Raw genomic sequence first — 21,379 nt, 5'->3', positions numbered from 1 at the left:
TGTAGCCAAGTGCTTTTCCCAAGCAACTCCCTGCTTTCTGGAGCCATGGTTCACTAAGCGTGTGAGTGTTGGGTAGGAATGTATCAATGAAACTCCAGAGGTGATCAAAGACAGAAGCTGGAGAACAGGAGACCTCACTTCCAGCTCCCCATTTGGCAAGTTTAGGATTCAGTTCTTGAAATCTGGCAACATTTTACTCCAATTGTGACAAAAACAAAGTGTTCCAAGCACCTCTGAAGCAATGGTGCATGCTGTTTGCACACAACCACTATATTACAGTGGTCACTATTAAAATGTTTTACCAGTGGTTAAGGTTACCATGGCATTCCCAGCATACTAAGAGAAGGGAATACCATGAAAATCATGGAAATACTCGGCACTGCAAGCTGCAAATATCAGATGTTTCATAGTAATTAGTGACACCTTGTTAAGCAGAGGCTTCTTGCTTTTTAACACGTATATCTATCGCTAACCAACAAATGGGAGACACTAAGAAAGTGCAGTGGCCTTTACAGTATCTGATCAACTGAACAAGCAAACCCTATTTTGATTTTTCTCTTCTATCTCTGGGACCCAGTTAGCCTAGTCCCAGCGGGCAGCACTTGATACACTGTAAAGGGAATTCAGAACAAGAGGCATTTCAAGGCCTCTAACACAGCTCCATTCTCCCAAAATATATATAAAAAACCCCAACCCAGTGTGCAGAATACTCCATCTAGGGGCAGAAATGCAGCCCAAAATTTCCTTAGCCTTTGCTTTGACATGTGTTAACCTCATTCTGCCGGGACTGAGTGCATGAGAAATAATCAGACATTTCACAGAGGTTCCAAATAGTTCTTCCTCAGTATGAGTCCATAGATTTTTACTTTTTATTATTTTAAAGACAGAGCTTCCAGCTTGAATTTCCGCTTAACAGTGATGAAGAACACAGGCACCACTTTTATACAGCTACTAGCAACTGGACTATACTTTAAACTACAAATATTATCTTAGGAACAATTTATAATCTATCATCTCCATATGCTCAAAGTTTTCAGCTGAATAAGGGTGGCCAGTGAGCTCAACTGCAAGGAATAATGAAATGCCTGAAGGACAATTTAGGTAACTATATTTTTGGATGTAATTATGCTCCCACTGAAGTCAAAGCAAAGTCTGAATTTGGCTTCAGTGGGAGCAGAAATGATTTGTGGCAGAAGCAGATTTCTGAGTCAGAAACTCTCTCTGTAGCTGGATAATTCAGTATCATTTATGCTTAATATTAGCACATGGGATTTGTTCACCGAATGTATTTGAGAGCAACGTATACAGTAGACAGGAGCAACAATTCACAGGCTCTGAAAAAACCCTGAAAAGATAAAACAATGCCCATTAACAGTTTTTTTTTCTTCTTAGGGAAAAATTAATCACAGAAGTATATCAAGCCTGGCCTTCCAATTATGTTTCCTTTGTACCAATCGCTTTCAGCTGACAAGTCCTGGCTAATTTTCCGTAGTAAGCGACGGGTTACGGCTTGTCCATAATGTCACAGCTTCCCACTGCACTGTGTCTCGCTCTTTGTCTCTCTGGTACAGAGGGGCTGCTCCTGAGGCTGCTGCAGCACTCTGGAAAGTCATCGAATTACTTCCTACATTTGCTCTCCTTAAACACCTCCGCTCGATCCCCCCCCCGCCCTTCCTGTTCCTCGGCCCCCTCGGCCGCGAACTCCGTCCCCCGTGAACGCAGAGGTTAGAATTTTCTAGACACCGCTTTAATTTTTCAAATAGCAATCCAATTACTGAGCAAATTGGCACATGTGCCTGGTTACATAGTGACTTGGCACTGCCTCCCCTCGCTGCTGGCAGTGATGAATGTGTTCCCCCTTCGCCCTCCTCATCTATCTGCCCCAGCCTCCGAGCCAACACCAGTGACCACATAAGGAGAGTGCCTGGCAGCTGCAAGCCCGAGGTGCCAAGAGGCAGATTGTATTCTGTAGCAGCAGGATCTGGGGCTGTGACTGGCTTCCTGGCTAGTCTTTTGAAAGACCTTTTCCATGGCCTCTAGGTTGGCTCTAATGAAGCCTGTAGAAATGCCTGCAGGGAGCTGGTATAGAAGTGAGTTAAGTCAAAGGTTTAATTTAGTTTCTAAAGTGAAGCGAATGTATATTGGCCTTCTTTTTCCACCCTGCAATTATATTCCTGCCACATTTATGTGAAAATACAGTATTCAGTCAACAATAGGAGTGCATTCCTGGGTATGTCTGCACTGCACATTGGGGCAAAGATCCCCAAGCCAGCCTCAATTAACTTCGTGCAGAACCAGGAGCAATATAGCTGTGTTTGCTCGCTGCGACACCCGAGCTAATTAACTATGTATGGCAGTAACAGAGCTTTACTGTTTCTGGCACTGCTGCTGGTATCCCTGTGTGGTAATCGACTGCAGACATGCCAGCTCACTTGGAGGTAACCTGAGGGCTCCCCAGTCCAACGTGGCTCTGCACTGCCCAGATACGTTTAGGAATACTCCGGGAACTGGCAGGAATTTGTTGACCATCATGTGAGAGTGCTGAGGCTACAGATGTGGTTACAGTAAATCTGGACTGTTCCTCTTCCATCCCATTCACATTCTTTTATTACTCACAACATGATGGTCACAGAGCATCTTTAACTAATGTGTTGAGCATCTTGAGCAGCATCTGTCACATGTGCTGCTTTCTAAATTTCCCACTTCCTCCTCCAGGGGCAAAAAGCTGGACAAAGATATTTTAAAGTATTTCTCAAACTTGCCTTTTCCTTTTTTTTTTTTTTTAAGAAAATTGGATCTTAGCCCATAACTGAACTTCTTCAGACTATTTAGAAACCCATTTTCAATTATTTCAATGAAGTAGATAAGAACTTTCTCACAACAGGATAGCTTTCCCCCATCTGGCTTTTTTATGATCCCCAAGAAATTAACTTTCTTAAAATAAATGAGTGCAGGTTCCAAAGACCAGAGATGCACTATGATCCCTGTAATTCAAACAGGCTTTGGCCAAGGTAAAAACAAAACACAGCTTGCCAGCTATTCCTCTTTCAGAATCCCACCTCAGGCATACCAAGAAGCTACTGGAGAGAATCAGAGTTATTTTGCCCAGCAAATTTCTGATGTAGATGGCAGTCTGGAAAATATCCTAGTGGACTCTGGACTGCACACACTGGAATATTTTGCCGAGTTCACTAGCTTGGACTTTACTGTAAGAATTGGAATTTATGGGTACAGTTGTTTGTTACTGATGGAATTTTTCCTTTCCCTTTTTATTTCTTTTTCCCCCTAAATTGAGCATGTTGACAGAGGTACCGAATGAGATCTGAGCAATGAGATTATATTTAATTAAATTCTCATTTATAATTTAAGAGCTTTATCAGCCATCTAAGAGCTGATGTTCACCTTACTTGAAATCTGTAGGTAGACAGGAAAGCCCAAGATCTTCTGTTGACTTCCTAGACAAACAAGCCGAATTGTAATTCCAAGAACCACCATAAGGACCCGAGGACTTTCTCTCCAAACCTAATCCATCCCCCCAGCTCTCCAGACTGACTTTTTACAAGGCAGCAAACGCAGCGATAAATTTTAACACATGCAAGTTCCCAGGCTTTCCCTCAGTACAAACACCTACAACTGTGATGCAGCAGCAGTATGGATTTTAATCAAGTGTTTGATATCTAAGCATGATGTTTTTCCTCTCTCTCTCAGTCTTTGCCACAGTTTTGCACGAGTTACTTGGAGTCACTTTAAACAAACGGCACTAAGTTCTGCACAGGCATCAGGAAAGGTAAAGTTACACACAGCACTGGGAGGCTTCACAGCATTTCTCAGGAGTTTGTACCTCTGTATTTCAGTGATGTTGAAGAGGAGGATAAAAACCCCAGGGCTGTAGATGATGTGCAACCCTACTGCCATCTTCCATGCCTTCTACGGGAGCAGGAAACTGGGCTCGCGCTCCTGGCCGCGGGCCTGTAGGACACAAGAAAGAGCCAGTTATCCAGAAGGGCACATGAGCATGTGCCTCTCACTAGGCATGTGAATGCCCCAAAAGCAGAAAAGCTCACATGCCAAAGTTAGCAACACTGCTGTAGCCAGGCTGTGCTGAGAGTTAAACATGCACTTAAGAGCTTTGCTGGATGGCAGCCATTTACAGATGTACAATCAGTGCAGAGACATGTAGGCAGAGACTTCCTTTAATGGGTCCTCTGAATCCCCTTCTTGAAGATACATAATTGGTTATTTTGATGAATGTATTTAGAAAACATACTCTTCTTCTGATTGCATCTCAAACACTGGCACATGCATCATTTTTCCTGGAGTCCTTTATTCACCACACTTCTTAAAGATTCAGGGCCAGACAAACAACTGAGAATCAAATGCAAAAAGTAGCTGAGTTCTGATAAGGCAGAACTCCCCCAGCTCCTGTTTTTCTCTTGCTTCATCCCTGCTTTGTTTGAAGATGCTGATGGGTGCTCGCCTGCATGTAATAACTACTAACAGCAGCTTGATGAATAAGACAAGAGAAAGTAGGGGAAAAAAAAAACACAATAGGAGAGGCATTAAGGGCACTAAGTCATTCTTTCTGGGATGGGCATTAGACATATGTTCACTACTCCAGTCCCAGTGCAATCAAAGCTGTCCTGTGGCACTGCCAAAAAGTGCAACAGGTGCCAGAAGATTACAGCACTGGTTAAATCCACTCCTAAGGCACCAGCTCAGGGACTGATCCAAATCCCAGAAGCCAATGAACATCTTCCTCCAGATGTCAATTGTTTTCAAATAGTTCCCCTCTTATTTCCAGTGCGATGCTGGGGAGGGGCGGGGGGGATAAATAAATTCAACTGCCAAGAGGCAAAATCCTCTGATTTCATCACTGCAGGTCTGGACAGATGCCAAAGCCAAGCAGAGCCTCTCAAGCACATTTGTAAGGTAATTAATATTTTATATTCACAACAATAAGAGGGCTTCATTCACAAGGAACTATTAAGACAGTTTCTGCTTCCATTCTTCCCAGCACATTACAATGACGACTCCATGCCAGCAGCAGCCACATGGCCTAAAGGTGCCAAGCTGGCAAGGATACTCTCTCACAGCATTTGGCATCCAAGCCCTTGGCAAACCCCTCAGCAGTTGTGCTTGGCTGCTTTTGGATCCGTCATGTGGTCAGGCTGCTGATAGCAGAGGAGGGTGCTGCGTCCTCTGGGCACCATTTCACTTTAACACCTGTCTGATTCAGAGGAATGTGTGCACATGGAGAGCAAGATCCCTGCACAAATCCTCCCGGAGACCCGGAGCACATGCTCCATTTGTTACTGAAAGGGGTCGTTTCCTCAGACCCACAGTGCCTTTTTTTCCCCCCCCCCTCCCCCTCCTCTTCCCCTTCACATATCTGTACACAGCCCTTAGAGGGTCCTACATCCTGCCATGCATTCCACATGTGTTGGAGGTTTGCTCTGTGAACCAGGAATACAAAACATAGCCTTTTTGTATATAATGAAATCTCATATTTTACTGTGCTCATATAAAGCCATCGCTTTGTGACTAAGACTTTTTTATTTGTGACATTTTAATGATCTACAAATGTTTGGTATAGATGAAAGGAAATTATTATTTCCAGGTCACCTTGCAGTAATACTTTTTGATAGGCACCATAATTCCAATTAAATTGAGTAATAAGGGAGGGGGAAACCCTTCAAACATTTGAAGTGCTACTGAAGCAGAAATATTTTTAAAGGAAAACATCAAAACAAGCATACATCCTTTCACAGAATCACAGGATATGCTGAGCTGGAAGGGACCCACAAGGATCACTGAGTCCAACCCTTAGCCCTGCGCAGGAGTCACACCACAAGCTACAAAATATGACAGGAGCATAGACAGGAAAATTCAAGGCCCCTTTTCCATTGGGAACTACTCAAAAAATGCAGATATTACGACATGCAGACCAGAAGGATGTAATTCTGAGCCCCACAAACACACTCTGCAGGGAATGCAGCAGGTTTTCGTGTCACAGGATCGGGGCTGACTTGGGCACAAACTTCATGAAATAATCCCAAGTCCTGTCCCTCAGAGGTACTTGTCAAAACCACCGTTACCACCCCAAACTTGGCAGGGGTAGCTCTCCAGGCGCAGCGGGCGCTGAGGTGTCGCACAGCAACCCCCAAATCCGCGCCTGTCCCAGAGCACCACGACCCACCTCACGTTCCCATGGGCTGCACTGGTTCATCCAGTACATTCTGACACTTCAGAGCAGGGTTATCTCGGGATCAGACACTCCAAAGCCTGTGGAATAAACGCGAAGTTTATTCTGGTTGCCAAGCTCGCAGTCACGAAACAGCCGCTATCGCCGGCTCGGGAGGGGAAGGCTCAGTGCACGCGTTTCACCCCAACTGGGACACACAAACACGAGCCAGGGCTCCCGTGTTCCACCCCAGCCATCTGCCTGTCACTTTGTACTGTGATTTTTTGGTTTGTATCGAGCTTGTGGCCCACAGGCACCAGCCAAGGCCTCCCCGTGCCAGGCAGAGCGGCAGCACAGAACGCAAACCCCGCTCGCCGCACGTAACCTGCTTTTATCAGCACCCCAGTGTTTGGCCACACAAGCTTTTTTTTTATAAAACTGAAGTTAAAAAAACAAAAAGCCAACAAAGATAAAGGCACGGCCTTTTTGAGATCCTCATACTACAACGAGCTTAACCGTGACATCACTATCAGAAGGTCACTGGGGCTGCCCACGCGTAAAATAACTTTAAAGCTACTTGAACGGAAGACAGGATAAAGCATTTCCAAAATTACTCTACTCTAGCATCAAGTAAGCAACTTATTTTATTTTTGGAGAGCTGGGTTTTGTTGTTTTGTCGGGATTTTTTTGTTATTCCTTCTTGAACAGCTCTTCACTATTTAATCAGGAAAAAAACTTATCTCACCCCCTGCTTTGAAACACATGTTTTCTTCAGAACATTAGGGTGACATACAGGATGGACACTTGGATCATGACAAATTTAAGATCCAGCATCTTGAAGGCTTTCCTGGCCACAAGCCAAACCTTTCTGGAATGAAGAAAAGCTTTTTAATAAGGCATTTTCAGTAAAAAATTCAGTATTTAACCCTGCGGAGGTAAGGAAATACCCTAACTTAAAATTATTATTCAGTTGCATATAAAAATGTTATTTCAGATCATTTTTAGGAGTTACTGTGATACATTATTTTCCATTTCTTTTTCTCTGTGACCTGGGCAATGGATTTCATTGTGATTAAAGCACCTGGCTTTTGGAGCAAGGGAGACGAAAAATAAGTACCAAATAAACATATAAAACTCTCCAGCAACATTCCTGGAATAGTTCCTCTGTAAAGTGCATGGCATGTTCAGAACACATGATTTCCTAGTACAAAGATTTTACTGGCTTCACTGCTCAGTGTGGTCATCTCAGATCCATGCCAAATAAACCTTCCACACCATATTGTCATTTATTTTCCACCTCTGGCTACACATCCACTCTTTTTAAACAGCAAGACCCCAGTTCCTACACAAATTCACGACCTGAATGCTTGTTATATTGTATTATCTTCCCTTGAAAATTATAACCTAGAAGAGAACATGTTACTCTTGGCAACTAAAGTGGAAAGGAGTAAGTACAGGACTTCAGAAGATCCAACAAAAGAACGAGAGCCAAGGAGGAGGCTTTGCCTCCAAGGGGTTCCCTGCACCTCGTTTCAGCAGCGTCCCTGTGCTGGGTACCAGGAAGGCCCTGGAATGAATGCCCCACACAGCATGGCCTGTACAAAAGTTATGTGGGAAGGCCAAGGAAAGGAAAAAAAATTATGTCAAAGTCCAAAAAGCCTCCAGTTTCACTTACATAAACCTACATGAACAGACCCTGCCAGATGTTTCCTTATCATAATACGCTTCCCCTTATTAGCGGGACTGAATAAATACGACTTACCCAAATCAAATCCTGACCATTTCCCCATTTTCAACTTAATGAATTTTCTCAGCTTTATGCACTTTTTCTAGCAATGTGAAGTCAAGAGCTTCTTCATGAGAACGTGCCCGCCTGGGACATTTATTTTTGTTAAAACAGTTACTGTGCCATGACACAAGGGTAGAACACCATTTTAAAGGGCTGCTGACTCCGGACAATTTATATGCTAATTTCAGAAATGATTCCTCCTACATTAAATAAGGAGCTGAGGAATGTTCCAAAGGTCTAGACAGCCCATGCCATTTACAGATTGGGTAAATCAACGCTAATACTGCCCACAGCGAATTACACCGTGTGAACTTTCTTCACTGCACACACTTTACTAATTTTAGTTCCACGTGGTTCCTCAGCTGACTGGCCAAAATATAAACTACACCAGCTCCCCAAAGCCTCCCTGTGCCCATCTTGACCTTGGACTTGCCTTTAATATTAAACTTGAGAAAAAACCCGAATGGTCACACTTTTTTTATTCAGGGTACATTTATAAATGGTTTATAAAGGGTTAACAAATGATTAATAGGTTATGATAATGTTAAAAAAGTATGGATAACTACATACAATAAGGATAACTGCTAGGCATTTAATACTAATTGACCAGCTATTTAAGACATACACTCTAGCCCAAACTCCATCAGTGTAGAGTCTGGCAAATAATTCAAATATCTTCAAACTTGTTTGAGCACTGACAAGTTCTCCAGCATTTATTAGAAGTGTTCTGAGGCTATTATTGTTTAAAAGTACAAGTCAAATCTCTCTCCAGATTTAGACTTGGTACAAAAAAGCTGTTATAAAACCTTAGACTAACGGAAAGATTTCCAGTTTTAATTTTACTTTCAGTAGAAACGATCTTTACCCAAATTCTCATACGGGATATGTGATGCCAACAAGGCAGAACTGAAAAACTTAAAATTCAACAAGCATCACTACGTGGATCGTAAAATACTAAAAAGATCAACTGAATTTTCAGAGCTCCCTCTGGTTTTGTATCTCAGCTTACCAGCGACGCCGCTGACACGAGGCACCGATGCAAAGCACGGTGCTGAGCCCAAGTGCTCAATTGTCACACACACACACACAAAAAAAAAATCAAAATCTCGCCTGGGATGAAATTCTAGTTTTAGAAATAAAACTGTGTGCGAAGCATTGACAGCATCTCACGTATTATCGTGACGTGACAAGTCCTTGCAACCTCGCCTACTGGTGAACCCTAAGGTAGTAAATACTATGAGGTACCTTCACATGACAAAAATCTGATTTCTTTGCAAGGTGATGCCATAAGATGGACCTTTCTTTCTTCCCTCTCCCCCCCTCCTTTTTTTTTTTTTCTACTTAACTGTCTGAGGATTATATCAAATATAAAAGACAACCTCATAATAACTTTCTTAACAGACTGAGGACACAGAGCTGGATTTTAAGTCAAAAGAGCACTGGGCATGTGCCTCCTCTCATCAAATTCAATAGCTGAACTTCCACTGAGTGCCAAGGAATTGAATTAGGGAACCTGTTTATAGCGTGGGTGCCAGCAAACTCTTCCCCCCTGTGCCATCATACACCCACCCAACTAATCAGTGCACTATTAATTATATCATAGGAGCTCTCTTAGCAAACTATAAATGCAAGCAGGGCCCAAGATCTGAATAATAAATCACATACAGCAAGACCATTCTTTGCTATATCTGAGACACCTCAGTCAAATGGCTCCTGATAATGATCAATGATGGTAAATTGGCCACTGGGCTCCTGGAAAAATTCCAAGCTTCACCTTCCAGCTACAGGGATGGGGAGGATATATGTGAATGTGATCGTTGGCAGGGAAAGGTACATTGTTTCATTGCTGTGGGAAAAATGCTTAATGCTCAAACATTTCCTTAAAATAAGATTACAATGAAACATTAGAGGTGGCATTATTAGCGATAATCAACTTTCCTGGCTAAATGAAAAAAAAACACAAAAAACCAACAAAAACCTCCAAACCCAACTCCAATCTGCAGGAAAAAAAGAAATCTAGTGTTTCATCCCTTGCTTTTTTCTGAGCACTTCAGCAGAGATGCTTCCTGCAAAGAGAATAGGCCTTTGTGTGCTTTGGTTTTTCAAACTCAAGGAAGTTCCCAACTTACCTGTTCTTTTTACCCATCAATGAATGAGGAGGAGATTAATTGAAATTTTAAGACTTTAGACTATAACACGTTTGACATATGGAAAAAAAGAACCCTCATATTTCCAATTCATTTCTGAATATTAGAACCTTGTTCAGGAAATAGGTTATGCCTGAAGAGAGACACAAAACGTAGAGAGCTTTAAAAAGGATTTTGGGATCTCGGAAGCCAAACTTGTTGCTGGACTCCTTGGCATCAAAACCACAGCCATAAAAAATTCTGCTACCTAGTAAGGCAAACTATGAGATATTCCCTCAAACTATGAGATATTCCCTCAAACTATCAGATATTCCTTCAAACTATCAGATATTCCCTCAAACTATGAGAGATTCCCTCAAACTATGAGAGATTCCACCACTTCACGCTGGAATCTTGGGGCAGTATTTCCCTTTGCAGCCACAGCACAGGAAGCACTGTATGTGATGGGAAGGCAGGTTCTAAAATGTTATGTTTCTGAAACATGTCTTTCATGCTTTCCCCAAGACAAAAATAAAAGCCTAGTACAATGATAAGAATGCTGGTAAATATTCAAACAGGTTCTCTTCCTGAGAAACCACTAGGGAAGCTCATGCAGACAGATGTCTGCTCTCGAGTACACACATGCAATACATACACATAAAGATATATGTGAAACACTCCGTGCTCCTCAACAGAAAACAAAGCAGTCCCACCTCAGAGCTCATCCAAAGGTTCTGACTCAGAATTGTCCATCCAGTTCAGAGTCATCTCCTTTCTCAGCTTTTCCCCTCAGCTTCATTCCATCCTCCTTTAACTCCTCTGAAGGTCCAGCCAGGTCCTTTCCTTCACCAATCCTCTTAGTTTCCCCCAGAACACACCTTATCTCTAGAGTAAAACAAAACACTGAAATTCATGTTATTTTATTATATCATTACTTCTCTGTATGTCTCTCTCCTCGTGCTGCCTTTTTAGGTTACAGTTTCTTTAGGACAGGGATTATTTACTGTTCTGTGTACTAATACAACACAGTCTGGATCTTAAGCAGCCTCAAGTCACTGAGAATAAAAAGAAACTGCCTTTGCCCTAAGTAAATGCACTCCAGAGTGATATCAATCCTTTTTATCCATCTTTGAAAAAGGAATCCAAGAAAGCACGTAACAAACACGCCAAACATTATAGAACCTAAATCGCCAATTCTTTTGAGAAATATTTATTTTAAACAATTTTTATACCATGAAATGGAATCCCACATCTATTCTAGGTGTCTCTGATATATTAAATCAGGGTGGAAATTCTATTTTTATTCAGGTCTTGCTCATTTTCAGGGTGCTTAGGAGTAAATCATACCTGCTCACAATCACTCCTTTCTCTTCATTGAGCTGCCTGAATTCAATTAGAAAACAATTTCACTTGCAAAACTTTTCCTATGAAAGTCCATATTTGGATATAGAAAAATTTCAAAAGACTCAAGAAGACATCCATAAAACCATTAAAAAAAATTGTTTCTGAACATGTTCAGCATCTAAATATTTTTTTACTGATAATTTTACATCAATTTTACTTCATTTTCTTAGTGGCAAAGCACTTGTAAGATATGAGAAGCTGGGCTATAGGTATGTTGTCAATATGCTCTTACCATAGAATCCTGGAATGGTTTGGGTTGGAAGGGGCCTTAAAGATTGTATACTTCCAACTCTCCTGCCATGAGGAGGGACCAGGTTACTCCAAGCCCTGTCCAACCTGGTCTTGAACTGTGGATGGCATCTCATCCTTTGTGTGTCACCTGCACCACTCAGTTTGGTGTCATCTGCAAACCTGCTTTAGGGTCAAAAAAAGCCACAGTGAGAGTCCCTGTTATCTTCATAGTGCATCCCACCAGGTCTGACCAAAGGCCACTGAAATCAGGAGATCTTTCAGACCCTTTAGTGGAGTTGCAATAAAGAAATAATTCATTCTTCTGCAGAACAGCTCAAAAGCAGAGTAGCCAATGAATTTCTACCACTCTTAAGCAAGTGGGAACTCAGAATCCCAGACTTCCAGTTGGGGAAAAAGCATTGGGATATTGCAAGAACTAACCCATCTTGAGATGCCAAAAGGATCTGTTTTCTTTCCCATGAAGCTCAGGTTTCCACCTTTGGCTACTTTCTCAGAATACAAAGTCCTGTTTTGAACCCAACTCAGCAGGGCACACAGCAAGGAGAGCAGAAGAACTTCCCTGAGCATGCACTGAGCAATCAGCCAGGGCTGCTGGAGAGAGGGACATCACTTTCAGATCAAGATGGACCATTACAGGTCACCTTATCATTTCCCCTCCCACAGAAACTATTAGGTGGATCTAAAAAGCTTAAAACTGCACATTCCAGAAAGGCAGCTCTGAAGTAAAACAACAATGCTTCAAAATGCCACACTCCTCGAGAAAGGGACACCTGAAAATCCTGCTGTGAACATCACTCAGACCTGGAAAGGATGTACCTCCAGGCTCAGCGTGGCCTGCAGCCTCCCATAGGCATTCAGAAAGCAGGGAGTGACAAAACCTGGCAGGAACAGATCAGTTTGAGCACTTTGGCTGTGAACCCAAGCTAAATTAAGTAGGTGATAAATCCTTCATCCCTCTGCTGGTGAATTGAGGGAAAGGAAACAGGCAAAATGATTGAAACACTATTTTATGAATAATATATAATCATTCATTCCCTTTTACATAAGACCAGAAGAAATTCCAGAGCTCTGTGGTACACTTGCAAACAGACACAAACCCCCAATTTGTAACAAGGTGCCCCAAAAATACATGAGCTAATCTCAGGGTTCAGCACAATTCAGAGAAGCTGAGCATCACTAAGGCACCATCTTCAGTCCAGGCTGCAAGGATTTGGTAGCTGATATCCAGCCCAGTGCTCAGCAGGAGCTGTGAACCAGAGGTCCCTCCCTACTGCAGGGACGTGCCATTCCCAAGCCAGCCTGTCCCTGATGCCTCTAGGAAGTCCATGGAGGCAGCTGCCCATTTTTAACTTTCTTATTCCCAGGCGAAGCAGCAAAAGAAAGATGTTAAATTCCTTCCAGTCACCGAGTTTCCACATTTGCAGCGATATTGCCCATAAAGCATTAGATTGATGGCATTTCCAGGGTGGTGACAGCAGAATGGGCAGTTAGGAGGTAAGATATTTACTTACAATAGCAGCAACCCACAAACAACTTCAAAAAAGCTGGCAAACAGAGATGGAACTTCATAATGTGTGGGATGGAAAGGAAACAGGGTGCTTGTACGTGTTCGTGCTACAGTTTGTGTTCTCCTGAAGGCCATAACACAGTTCTTTTTTATCAGTTACATTGTGAGGTATTAAAGAAAGCCCAAACAAATAAAACAAATGCACTGAAATGAATGCACCCAAAATACATTTAGTTTCCTGTTCCAAAAATAGCACAGATTTTTGAAGTCTTTCAAGCACCATCCCCATCATCCAAAAAGCCTAAATACTCACACTGTACAATAAATATGGAGATCTTAAATCCTTCCTAAAAGAACACTAACTGTCCTGCTTCTCATACTTATATTACAAAGAACCAGACACAACTTGTAAAAACTATCAGTTTTGCTGGCCATATTCACAGACTCACTTGATTCCTTCCAGCAGAAAAGTGATTTAGAACTATCACGTGGCTTTATTCACACCACCACCACCACGCTCTGTATCTTGGGAACAAGCTTGACCCGTCAGGGAAACGGGATCTAATTTAGGAGCTGGTAAATGGAGTAATCACATTAAAGCTCCTCACTATCACAGAGCAAACACCTGCAGATGCCACACAGAGACATAGTTTTTATGTGTATGTGCACATACATGTTTATACACACATATATGTGTGTATATATATATATATATATGTATGCACACAGACTTTTGGAGAGAAATCTTCTGTCTCAAACACAGAGGGCTCTCCCACCACAGATGCCATCCTGAGATCTCGTTTTCAGCTACCTATATCACAGTTATGCAGAACTGCAGTTCTTTCTGCCTTTACTTTGCTGGGATGCCACGGTAAGTGGTAAATGCTCTGCTGCCACCCAATGACGCTTCCCGGGATTGCCCACTTCCCAAGCCCATTTCCTCCTACTCCATAACCAGGCTAAAAAAAAAAAAAAAAAAATCAAGTTAAATTAAAGGCAGCACTTAGAACTGAGCACTTTGCATACCTGTGGCCTCTGTGGAACACGGGACAACCCTGCCCCTCCTCACCTGTATGCAAATGGCCCCGGGTTCTTTTCATCATTCCGCCAACAGCAGCAAAACTTTATCTGAACTCCCGGTCACAAAACCATCATTGTGCCCCGGCAGTTAATTTTTACTGGTTTACAATGTACTTTCCTTTACACAAGAGATAATGCCAGGGAAGCCCAGCAAACCTCTCCCACAGCTGTTCTGCTTTACAGTCCCTCAAAGCATTGATTTCGCAGCGTTATGTCAACGCCAGACACGCCGATTCCCCTCCCTGCTTTCACTCAAGTTCCTTCCTTGGGTCTCCTGACAAAGCACAACTTGTTTTAGTCCTTGTTACTACACCTAAATTAAGTTTGCAGGGGTATATAAACACAAGCAGTAGCCCATCAGGTTTAAGTGAAAAGGGGAAATGCTGTACCCTGGATCTTGAGTTCACCCCCATCTATAATTAAGTCCTCAAACGTTTGGACACTTCAGCTTTCCCTGCAGTAAAAATATACATTTGCAGAGCACCAATTTAAAGAAATTCAAGCAACTAGCGAAGTAATTTTTGTCAATATGTATTTGCACACAAGCTGCTCAGTTCTGTAGAATCTGTCCAGAATTCTGGGGCTGCAACACGTGCATCTGCTCAAATTAGTATAATTTAACATTTGTCAGACCAGTATATACAATGAATTGCTTTAAAACGTGGTTTACATTTTCAGTTATCAGCTTAAGCTGGTATAAAAGGTCCTGACTGCTCCATGGATGAATGCTCAGTTGAGAGCTTATTATCACAGAGAAACCACAATTACAGGTTTAAGGAAGCCCAGCAGTGCTTGATTTATTTTCACCTATTTCATTATTATTCTTGTTTTGGCATACGAGATGTAGCAGGATGTTCCTGCCACCAGAACCTACAGGTTGTAGAATAATACACTAAAAACCTAAAGAAAGGCAGAATTATCTTCTTTCCCAAGAACTGTCTATGAGAAAGTTCAATCATCGTGTTAAAACTTAGAAGCTATTTCCAAAACACTGTTCCCTCCTGCTCTCTAGGGTTCTCAAAGATCAGAGATTGTTTTGAGACTCATTAGCAGTTAGTGGTATTTAACTACATTTCATTCAGATGGGACAACAAAACTGGATTTGGCACTTTAAAAAAAGTGTCACTTTTACACTTTTACATTTTCAATGCAGAAGTGTTAAGAGATAAAAACATTTTGGTACAAACAGACGTGTATTACTGATAATTCACTGCCTCAAAACATACCTTCTTATGTTTTGTTCTTAAAAAACAAAACCCGATTGTATTCCAAGCCCTTGATTCAGGCCCCAGCACTTAACTATGCTGAGAATGTTCCATTAAGTGCATCCAGAAGTGCTGATCACACAGCCCAGCCTGCACGGTCAGAGTCTAAAATGGGGGCTTGAAACTCCCTCTGCTGGCTGAAAATACAGCTAGAGACTTAAAAACATCCTCTCTTGCCCAAAATTAAAAAACAAACAAACAAACAAAACCCCCAAAAGCAAAACCAATCAACCAACAACACTGCCAACAACAGCAAAAAAAAAAAAATAGTAAGATAAAAATGGTATGTGAAAAACTTTTTAAAAAACTAAAATAAAGACTCTCTCTTCTTCAGAGATTTTAATCTTTTTAGCTGTTCTGGCCCCAAGTCTTTCCAGCATTCAGATGCACCTACAGCAGTGTCCTGCTACCCAAAACCTACCGACCTCTGCAAGTCGGTGTCTCAAAGTGATTTTACAGCACCCAGAAGGAAAATTCCTGATCTCCCAGTTGTTGCTCCCATGAAACACCAGCCTGTGACTGGGAAGCTCTGCAGATGAGTCCTGCACAAAGGATTTCCTTCTTAAGCACTGCCAATAGATTACAAAGAGGATGGTCTCTGTGATGAGACAACCAGCCAGGCTTTACAAACAGGGTGGGAGAACTGCTGCAAGAAATCCACCATCATAGCAGCCAATTAAGACAGATTTGACAAGGGCCAAAATTACAACTTTAGGTCAGACTTACTGAGAATCTTCTACCAGAGGCAACAGAGTGGCAAACGTAGGATTTGGGTTCAGAGCCCACTCCTGAGAGAATTTCTTGTGCTCAAAGTCATTCTGGTTCAGTTCCTTCTCTGGAAAGCGTTCTTTCCTTGTCTTCTTCCCTTCATCTGTCTTGACTGCAAAAGAGAGGATTTCTGCCCCCAGGACCTTACAGAGCAGACTCAGTGTCTCCCCCTGTGCCTTCTGTGACAGGTCACACAACTCAGTTTTCTAAAGCTTGTTCCAAAATTACTGTGAGAGCATTGTGTCTGACCTACCACTGTCTTGCACAGGAGCATTCATTTCTAGGTCACAATCAATCAGGTGATATCGTACAGTTAGAAAGATTTTGCAGGGATGTGACAGCGACCCTGTGAAATGACTTGAAGCATAAATGGCAAAGCAGACTGTCATGGTCAGGGGGTTCCATCCCACAGACCTCACCAGTAAGCCCAGCTCTGCAGTAAAGTACTCCCCAATTCAAATGGCAATATTTTACATGTATCTTACTCGAGCCTGATCACCATCACAAGGTACAAGACAGATCTAATTTCCCATGTTTTGATGACTATGGTATTAGCCTCAGTCACATAATCTAACAGGGGAGCCATATCCAAAGATCATGGAAAAGCAGTGTCAAGGAAGATCATAGGGCACCATAACACCCCCTCAGTCTCTCTCAAGGGCACGAGTCAGTGTAAATTTGCTGGAGGAGAAAGTAGCAATGAAATAACAGAGCTAGATCATCACAGACATTCCATCAACAGTTTGTTCTGTAAAATAGCACAGCACAACGTTCTCTAAAACATCAGTTCTGCTTTCTGGCAAGTCTGTTGGCCCACCAACACACTGGTGGCCACAGAAAATGTAGCTGTAACATAACATAGTTGGGACAAATCTTGTGAAATGTCTTCTTATACAATGAAATTGCCTTCCTCTCAGTGGGGTTCATACACACATTGATGGGTCACAACTCTTTTTATCCAAACCACCATCTTATCTGGATGGGATTTAATTGAACCCTTCCTCATTTAATAAACTAAATGTGGTCCTCCCCAACACCTGTTCATGAGTGGCTGGTGCAAAGCCAAGTAACTCCTCTCTCTGTGCAAACCAGAAATCACACACATGAAACTTCGGTGCAGAACTGCACATAAAGTGTTTCAGACCCGAATTTCACCTACACAAGGTCTTAGAAGTCTTAGAATACTTAAGCCTGGACCTGACCCTCAAGCCCACACCTCACTTTCCAATATCTGCACAACTGGGAAGCAGAGGATTCTGCTTTACAGATCTCCAGAGGACTGAATCAGGGTCAGTCAGGAGATGAGACGAGAACCAAGGACTTTGGAAAATGTCAGAGGCAAAAGCTTAATAGCCACTGTGGAGGGTCTCAACCAAGCAGATGTTTCAAACATGTGCCTAATTTTTAAGTGCTGAGTTTGATGGCAGTAGATATTACAGTGGGCACCAACCCAAGACAGAGCTAAGGAGGAGAGGCTGGTGGACAAAATAGGAGGAAAAGCAGAGCACGAAAAACATTTTTTTCATGTGCTCTTTTAGTCTGTGTAATCTACCCAAGAAAGGCCTCAGCTAGCAAGTCAACTTCAGACCTCAATTATAACACGTGGGCAGCTTTATTGCCCAACAAAAAGCACACTGGACATTTATGGTCTCATTTTATTAAATTCCCCTACGCACGACGCTCACTATTGGGTGTGTATGTGTGAGGTTAATATAAAAGTCCACATTATATTTGTATATTAACAAGATTAAAAGCTCACCTGCATGGCAGGTGCTGCTGTGGGCACAGGTCTGGGTTATGGATTAACCAAGTCCTATCAAAAACCGGGGTCTATCACCAAATCTAAAGCAGGAAAAGCAGGTGCTTTTCCTGCTGATGTAGCTGAGGGCTCCGATTGAATTACACCAGGAAAGAATAGCTTTGCTTTCTTCATGAAATCTGATTAGAGAAAGAGAGAGCTAACACCTTACACAACATGGTGCAGCTTAAAGGACAATCTGCTCCTCTCATGGCCCCTTCTGTTGGTTACTTTGATCTAAGTTTTATTGTCTGGGTTTAACACCTTTGCCTTTGGCTTTACAGAAAACTTCTTCAGAGGCGTTTTCCTACACCAAGTAATTGCTCAAGTCTTTTCAGAGAAACCATCAATTATCCAGGATGCTGGAAACTAAACACCTGTAGTTTTGGCAAAATACAAGATTACTCTCACTGGTATTAAACAGGTAAGTGAAGACACGTTAAAGACTCAAGTTTTACTTTCTAAGATCAGTGCTCAATAATAATAAGAGCAGTGTCAGCAGCTCAGCACACTATGGGAGGAATCAGTTCATTCCTAAATGCAAGGAGACCTAACATCATAAAATAATACAGGCCAGACTGGCTTTCCAGCTCCCCTCAGTAGGATGCTCATGGTACAAGGTCACTGTTATACCACCACTCCCCAGTTCAATGCTAGAGTGTTACAGTTCTGTAGCACACACAAACCAGCAATTCCTTTCCAGAAGCTAATGAAACCAGTCTGACTTTAGCCAGAATCCTACACAATAACCCTAATTTTAAGCATAAAAACCGAAATCCCTTCTGGTCTTACCTCAAGTGACAGGCTGGGTAACACAATCCTTACAACTGAACTCAGTAATTTCTGCATCCAGCCCAGCAACCTGTAGTCGTGTCAGAGATCATATGTCACATCACACATATACACACCTACTGTACAACAGAACTTGGTCTTAAAAATGCACTCAGTTTTCTATTTTGATGTGAATTTCCAGCCTCTCAAACGCTGATGATCCAGTGAAATCCTGCAGGGCAATTAGCCTCCTGGCCAGTTTTCCAAATCCAAAGTGATGTTTGAGAGCCCACCAGCTCTGAAATGTCAGACTGTTCACTCACCTCAAAGAACAGAATACAAGAAGTACAAATAAAGACAATGCTAAAAGCGTTGCTGAAGTGTGTTTCAGGCCTGAAAGCAAGCTGGAGCTGCTAAATAACTGTTGTTTAGAATGGTCATCCTGTGTTTTCCAATATTTTTGTACAGCTAAGTTAGTAATTTCATTACTAGAATCTATCTGTTTACTTACACTCACTAAACCTCCAGCACATGTGCCAGCCTCAGATCATCCCTATTAAATATTTCTAAATCAGATGGCAAACCAGTAATAGCCCTCTCTCCCCTTTTGATAAGGTGGGAAGTAAAGAAGTTTAGAGGTTCCAGGATAATATTTTGGTTTTCAATTTTAAAATGAAGTAAATAAAAAAGTTGCATCCAAGAACGGGCAGCAACAAAATTATAAACCAGCTGATGTGGAAATGTCAACATCATCTTCTAAACATGCAACTGAGGTTCACAGCTGGTGCAAAAAAAGAAGGCAGCATTGTCTGTGAGCAAAGGCAGTGAGCAGGGACTGCAGGTTTTATTCTGAACTCTCCCACGGATTTCGAGCTCGGCTGTGGGCAGATCACCAAATATCTCAGCTGATCATCTACAAAATAAGGATAGCAATATTTTCCTATCCCAGCAGGATGTTTTCAGAAGAGTACTTGGGAGGCACTCAAACAATGCAATGATGGGGGCCATGGAAAGTATCTGTGCAGAACAAAGACAACACCTGCTCAACCAGTTAATGGAAAAAAGATGACTGAGACTGTTATAAGGAACTTTTAGCATTAAAGGAAAGGACAAGCTGCAATTGTCTCTGGTTTACAGTTAAAAAATTCGGCATCAATAAACCATTTTTTTTTATGTAATTACTGTGGAAGAAATTCAAGTATAGGACCAGATATGAAAACCAACGCAAATAAACTACATAAGTGGCTGGAATTCTAAGTCAAAGACAACATTTAGGTTTCCCCTTATCGTGGGTAACATGGATAATTCATGACAAAACATCATTTGACTTCCTTTAGCAAGCGAGTGCACACATGATGGAGGTAACTGCATACCACGGTTTTCCCTCCAGAACTGCAACAATTTTAGTTAACAAAGACACTTTTTATAAGCATTTATGTTGGGAGTCCATTTTACACAGTCTTGAAGTTTTGCTCATACTCTTTGTGGGAGATAATGTCAGGTGGCTGCTCCAGTGCTTTGCTGTACATATCACTGTGTACTTAGTATTTGAAGAATGCCAGCTCAGCCTTGAGGGCTTTTTCCCCTGAACGTTTTTCTTTCACTTTATGCTGGGAAAACTGTAGCTCTACAAATACAGAAAAAGTTCTCAGCCCAGAATGAAATATGAAGTTTATGATTAGGGAAGTCTGATGATCTGGTGTTTATTCCTGAATTAGCAACAGATTTCCCATGACCTTAATTTCTTCATTTAGATACTCTGTGATCCATCTAGGAAAAAAAAAAAAGGGGATGGTATGTCTGGAGGATGCAAGAAAGCCCAGCTCCCAGTTCTGAAACACATCAGCCCACACTTCTACAAACCTCCTAATAAAGATGATGAACATGATTAAATCTCTGGACCATCCCCATTTCTCCCCATTGGAGATTAAGTGTTCCATTCTCACTGAAAGGCTTCACATTCTACACTGCCACAGATCCAGGGAAGCTTCAGATTCAACTAACAAAATTTCCAGCAATACATCATTACCTTTTGTAAGTTTTCTTGTTGCTTCTAGGATTTATGCAGCATCAGTCCCCTGGTAACAAAGCTTTAAAATTCATTCACCAAACCACATTGGAAAGAAGAGCTGAAGTGTTGAGAGACGTGAGTGTCACACATATTGTGACATCTGGTAGCAAGCAGAGAAGAGTGTCCAAATTAAGTCTTCTCATCAAGGGAAAGATCAAGTTATCCGACCTGCTTGGCTTGTCAGTGAGCAAATACAGCCTGGGAGAAGGGCAAGACATTCCCTCTTTTTTCCCAAAAAGGTAAGGGAGGTAGAAATGAGATTAAAAAGAACCCAGCAGAGAGAACTGCATGGAGAATTATGGGGAGACAGTGCAAGGTCAAGTATGAGCAACAGAGCACACACAGTCCAGGCTCATCTTCCTGTCTA

At 42.0% G+C, this 21,379-nt stretch overlaps 1 protein-coding gene across 7 annotated transcripts in view; it reads right to left on the bottom strand.

Moving 5' to 3' along the window:
* TPCN2 (two pore segment channel 2) overlaps window positions 1-21,379 on the bottom strand; it is a 63,491-nt gene that overhangs the window by 12,278 nt on the left and 29,834 nt on the right. For 6 of the 7 annotated variants that reach the window (XR_010431132.1, XR_010431135.1, XR_010431137.1 and 3 more), the window contains exon 26: window positions 3,842-3,969. Coding sequence is in view for 1 of the 7 variants with exons in the window: in XM_064657204.1 (XP_064513274.1) it covers window positions 20,645-20,711 (67 nt within the window). In the remaining 6 variants the exon portion in view is untranslated. Of the gene's footprint in view, window positions 1-3,841; window positions 3,970-19,593; window positions 20,712-21,379 lie in introns of those variants that run through there. The other variant, XM_064657204.1, reaches the window with a different exon arrangement.

The sequence above is a fragment of the Pseudopipra pipra genome, chromosome 6 (assembly GCF_036250125.1).
Source record: "Pseudopipra pipra isolate bDixPip1 chromosome 6, bDixPip1.hap1, whole genome shotgun sequence".
In the NCBI taxonomy this organism is placed as follows: Eukaryota; Metazoa; Chordata; class Aves; order Passeriformes; family Pipridae; genus Pseudopipra; species Pseudopipra pipra.
Note: the sequence above shows the minus strand (reverse complement) of the source record. Positions and strands in the feature narration are given on the sequence as shown.